This window comes from Manihot esculenta, chromosome 14, assembly GCF_001659605.2.
Source record: "Manihot esculenta cultivar AM560-2 chromosome 14, M.esculenta_v8, whole genome shotgun sequence".
Lineage (NCBI taxonomy): Eukaryota > Viridiplantae > Streptophyta > Magnoliopsida > Malpighiales > Euphorbiaceae > Manihot > Manihot esculenta.
Window position 1 is genome coordinate 17762909 of NC_035174.2, and position 5851 is coordinate 17768759.

Here is a 5851-nt window from a genome sequence, read left to right on the forward strand (position 1 = left end):
TCTGGAATCTTCCATTTTAACTAACTATTAAAACTGAATTGGAGTAAATTTGGCTCATAAATTAAGCAGTTGCTTTGAAACACTTCATTGCTAAATAACTTGAGAGAAATTAGTTGTAACTCCTTTGGAGCGAAGTCCATTTGAGAGAAATATGTTACAACTGTAAAATAACAGTAAATGAGCTCTAGAAGTTGCTGGAAGCTACTGGAAGCTGCTATTGTTGCTGTTGTTGCCACATTGCTAAAGTTACTGGAGTTTATATGTTAACAGCCCCCCTCAAGCTTGGGATGGAAAAACATAAATCATTCCTAGCTTGGAAATAAGAAATTTGAATGCAGCAAAAGGAAGAATCTTAGTAAACATATTTGCTATCTGAAATTTTGATGGAACATGAGAAGTAGTAATGAATCCAGCTTTTAATTTCTCTCTAACAATATGGCAGTCAATATCCAAGTATTTTGTTCTCTCATGAAACACTGAATTTGCTGCAATATGCATGGCAGCAAGATTATCAAATGTAAAGGGACTTGAAGATCCTGTAAAACGTAACTAAGCCACTGAAGTTCACAAACTGTGGTTGCCATTGATCTGTATTCTGCTTCAGCAGATGATCTGCTAACAGTTGCTTGTTTCTTGGTTTTCCAAGAAACTAAAGAATCTCCAAGAAACACACAATAGCCTGTAATCGACTTCCAGGTTATGGTGCATGTGGCCCAATCTGCATCACAATATGCAGTTAACTGTAAACTTGATTCAACAGGATAATAGAGACCATGCAACAGTGTCCCTTTGAGGTACTTTAGTAAATGCAGAGCTGACTTCAAATGATCAGAACAAGGGCTCTGCATAAATTGTGTAAGCTGTTGAACACCTTGAGCTATATTAGGCCTTGTTAAGCTCAAATAAATCAACCTGCCAACTAGCCTTCTATACATTTCTGGATTATCAATTGTGCACAAGCTGTCCTCAACATGACATCTCTGATAAGTCCCTAATTGAATACTTTTATGGAGGTTTGTTACCTTCGAAAAGAAAGTTTATTGATGCAACATGTGGAGGATCAATTGAAGATAAAATACCTCAAGCCATAAGAGACATAATTTGTAACGACCCGAAAATCGGACCGCTACCGGCGCTAGGATCCAGGTCGACTTAAGGCCGCTGGGACCCGTAGCAAGCCTGACATATAACCTGTAAACCTGTATAATCCCATACATGATCAACAACATGCATAAAAATTTTAAACTTTTCTTTTATCATCCAACTCAACCTGAACATTCATGAACATAGTCATAATCATGACCCCTCTGTGGGATCTCAACAATGCCCCAAAGAGCACTATAACATGAGATGAGTTGGCTTACATCTATATCATAAATATCTAAGATCATGCATCATCAAGGGATTACAATACTCATAGGGTCAAGCACATCTATAACCTCAATATATCTCATTACATAACATACTGAATCTCTTACATTACATTAATACAATTGTCATGTCCACAATCTAACTATTACATCAACATACTTCGAAAACTCTGGCTAACCTTCTGGTCTACCCTGTACCTGCACATCTGGGGTTAGGGGAGAGGGGTGAGCTACAAAGCCCAGTGAGCAGAATAGTAAAACATTTAAAACATATGATAACATGAAATGCATCACATCACAGCTAATCACATCAAGGATGAACTTGTCACCAATAGTCCCCTACATGGACCAACTGTGCCAGGGGCGTAGAATGGGCCTCACTGGTCTTTCTCTTACATAACATAACATAACATGGTCCAACTGTGCCAGGGGCGTAGAATGGGCCTCACTAGTCTTTCTCTCACATAGTGCCAGGGGCGTAGAATGGGCCTCACTGGTCTTTCTTATCGTATCATCATCATCATAGCATAGGGGGACTAATGGATCATTCAACATCCATCCACATCATCAAACATAATATGCAATGCACATATTCGTGGATACTAATGCAAACAACCTACTATATCTCATGGCATTCATGATGCATGGATCATGCTCAAAATTCATATTTCATTTATTTTAAAACTTAAAGTTTATTCCACTCACCTCTGGCTAGCTCTGACAAACTCTGTAGCAGCTGGCTCACTGCTGAGGTCCTCGGTTCCTCGGGTCCGAACCTACACAGGTGGACTCCAATGAGGGACCAAACATACATAAACATAACTCTAACATACTCCCCAAAAACCCCCTAAAACACCATGAAACAATCACATAAAAACATGTAAGAAATGGCTGAACAGGGCACTTTCGGCGGCAGGTTCGGCGGCCGAAAGTCCCTCCAGAGCTGAAAGTCAGGCAGGTTCGGCGGCACCTTCGGCGGCCGAAACTCCCAGACAGAGGCGAAACTCATGCATGTTCGGCGGCACCTTCGGCGGCCGAAAGTCCCAGACAGAGACGAAAGTCTCTTTTCGGGGGCAACTTCGACAGCCGAAAGACCTGCCTCACCAGCCATGTTCGGCGGCCGAAAGTTCCTTCGGCTGCCGAACCTGGTTTCTGCCAAAGGGCAGAAACTTGGCTCCGTTGTGCATTTTCGCCTCCAAACTCACCAATCATGCATAACCTCAACCAAAACATGCATACAAGCTCCTAGGGGCCTCAAACAAACAAATACCCCAACTACAACACTTCAAGCATACTCAAACATGCCACATTGTTCAAAAATCACATAAAACCTAACATTTGCTTAAAAACTCATACAACCCTATACATGCCATTCTACCCCATAAAATCACTTAAAACTTACTTAAAACATGCATTGAGCTCAAGATCGGCTCTTACCTCTTGAAGATCGAGAGGGAGACGACCTAAACTTGGAGATCCACGAAAAAGAGCTCCTGAGTTCCTAAAGCTCCAAAACTTGTTTCAACAGTTCAAAACCTTCAGTGCAAGCTTAAAACTCAAGAAAAATGGTGGGGATTTGGAGGAAAAACACTAGATTTGCAAAGGGAAGGTCGGAAGCTTGCTGTGGCCGAAAATGGGAGAAAGCTCGCCCATTTCGGCTAAGTACCCCTTTTATAGGCGGCTGGCCAGGCCACGTTCGGGGGCCGAATGTGCCTCCGCATCCATGAAATGTTCGGCGGCCGAACTTGACTTTCGGCGGCCGAACCTGGACTGCCCTCACTCATGCTTTCGGGGGCCTAACGTGCCTCCAAAACGCATGCACGTTCGGCGGCCGAACTTGACTTTCGGCGGCCGAACCTGGGTTTTCCTCCAAAGACTTTTCAGGCAAAAACTCATTTAATTTCATACTTAAAACTATTAAAACATGAAAACATTTTTATAAAACATGATTCTACCCTTCTAGAGATCTCCGACATCCGAGATTCCACCGGACGGTAGGAATTCCGATACCGGAGTTTAGCCGGGTATTACATAATTTCTACCATGGCAGCAGCTTCAAAGCAATATGGAGATCAAAGAGAATTGCCAAGGAGAGTAAATGAGGTAAGTATATCTTTCTTAGCTTCACAAATTTTTTATCTAAACTCTGCTATCCATAGCCTTGTCGTAGGACAGGCACAACAAGCCCAGCAACTTCAGCAATCAAGGCCATGTGGGATATGTGCCATGGTAGGACATCCAACTGACATGTGTCCTTCTCTTCAAGAGGAAGAGCACCAAGTCAATACATTTGGGGGATTTAATCCATACTCTAACACCTACAACCCAGATTGGAGAGAGCACTCAAATTTCAGTTATGTTAGGGCAAACCAATTCCAAAATTATCAGCAAAAGAATTCTGCACAAACAACCCATCAAAAGCAAGGTATGCCTCTTGAAGATATTATTAATTCTCTTGCTAATTCTGTACAAAATTTGGAACAACAGATAAGCCAAGTAGCCACATCAGTGAGTAGACTGGAGTCACAAGAGATTAATCCAAAGCAAAATGTTAGTGCCATCACTTTGAGAAGTGGGAGAGAGTTTCAAAATGACAAAACTAAACATAGAACTGCCCAAATGCACAAACAGGCTGCTGAAGAGATGCTGCCGGAAAGTGATCCAGGAAGTCAATTTGTCCAAATCACTGGCCAAATCGACAGATAGATAGAACTACCAGGCAGAATCGAATTGTCCAAATCACAAGAAAGAGCAGAAATCGATTTTTCCAAATCGACAGACCAGACAGAATCCAGGCAGAAGCAGAAAACAGTACAGCAACCTGAAGAAAAGTTCAAAGTACCACCTCCCTTTCCAAAAAGATTTGTAAGGTTTCAAAAAGAAAAAGAAGAAAAAGAAATACTTGAAACCTTTCGCAAAGTGGAGATCAATATACCTTTGCTTCATGCTGTCAAACAAATACCAAGGGATACTAGCCAGGAGGATGAGGAGAATAGGAAAATTTTGAAAGAAATAGAAACGGAAGAGACAACATGCTGCACAGATTGGTCCAGAGGCGATTTGCCCAAATTGCTTGCACAGCCAAAACTCAATTTGCCCAAATCAACAGTGCAGACAGATTTTGATTTGCCCAAATCACTTGTACAGGCAGAATTCAATTTGTCCAAATCAGCAGCGCAGACAAATTTTGATTTGCCCAAATCATCAGTGCAAGCAGAATTTGATTTGCCCAAATTCAGTACCAGATTACAGCCACCTTTTATGGAGAAATATGAATTAGAGTTCGAAGTGCTGCCCAATCACCTGAAAAATTTAAACATAAGGGCTAAAGGCACACCTCACTTGAAAGAGGAGAAACTAATCATGTTACTTCATGAGTACATGAAAGAAATAGGATGGGTTATAACCAAAACGAAAGGCGTGCTGCACTTCTTACTTAATTCTGTTGGGACCCTTTTCCCTCCCCCAATTACTTGAGCCTTGATCAAGTCAGAAAAGTCCGACCCACAACTTTAAACTAGGGCGCTACTGGGAGGCAACCCAGCGGAGGCAATTTGGCCAAGTGATTTGCCCAAATCACTATCCAAATCAGCAAAACCTCCAGCAGCTGTTCAATCTGCAGAATCTCGCCTTGACAGAATGGAGGCCTGAATCATATACATGGAAAGCATGTTGCAGCTGCTGGTTCAACACTTCATACTTGCAGACCAACATCACACCTGATTTGGCCACTGATTTGACCAAATCACCACCCCAGGGAGTCTCTTTCTCTTAAACTTCCATATTTCTTTTGCATTGAGGGCAATGCCTAGGATGGGTGTGGGGGTGCATCTTTTGATTTTTAATCTATTCATATAAGTTGTTTATGTTCATATAGACTTAGCTTTTAAATTTTCCACATATTTGATTTTTTTTACTCACACACATTTCTTTTTGCACACATTTTCACTTCTGCACACATGCACACAGATTTTGTTTTAGCATTTTCTCTACTCAGCATAGATGATAAAATTAAAAGAGCCTCATATCTCATGACCCCATTAAATTCTCCAACCCTTTAAACCTAAATTGAATCATTTACAATGTGTTACCTTCACTTAGTGAGTTTTTCTCTTAAATTGAATCTTTACACTTACTATGGTCAAGGGAAAAATATAAATACATGCAATAAAAAGTTAGTGTAACTCTCTGTGAGATGATTTGCCCAAACTGTTATGAAAAGAAAAAAAATCAGTAAAAAGCACAAAACATAAAACTGTTCCAATGGTCAAGGACTATGAACAGAGCTAATAGCCACTTGAACAAGTGACTAACTGAGTAACCAGGGGTGGGTATCACTAATATGCATCTTCACGTAAAAAGGATGGTGATTTTTTTCAGACAAGGATAAAAAAGTGCTGCTGAATAAAAATGCTTAAAAAGAAGGGCAAGTCACTCTTAAGGGTTGTATTAAGCCTAAAACGAAAGAATAAAGTATGATC

At 40.9% G+C, this 5851-nt stretch overlaps 1 protein-coding gene across 1 annotated transcript; it reads right to left on the reverse strand.

The window, feature by feature from the left end:
* Positions 1–276: 276 nt before the first annotated feature.
* On the reverse strand, positions 277–935 carry LOC110600546 (uncharacterized mitochondrial protein AtMg00810-like). The gene is made up of 2 exons (XM_021737412.1): positions 569–935; positions 277–485 (listed from the first exon to the last, which is right to left on the reverse strand). The coding sequence occupies exons 1-2, from the start codon at positions 933–935 to the stop codon at positions 277–279; spliced, it is 576 nt and encodes a 191-aa protein (XP_021593104.1).
* Positions 936–5851: the final 4916 nt, after the last annotated feature.

What these genes read in the sequence shown, in the direction of transcription:
- LOC110600546 (XM_021737412.1), bottom strand. Translation starts at nt 935, where the DNA reads ATGTATAGAAGGCTAGTTGGCAGGTTGATTTATTTGAGCTTAACAAGG. An exon ending in ATCAATGGCAACCACAGTTT is followed by an intron (nt 486 to 568) that starts GTGAACTTCAGT and finishes TGCATATTGCAG; the next exon opens with CAAATTCAGTGTTTCATGAG.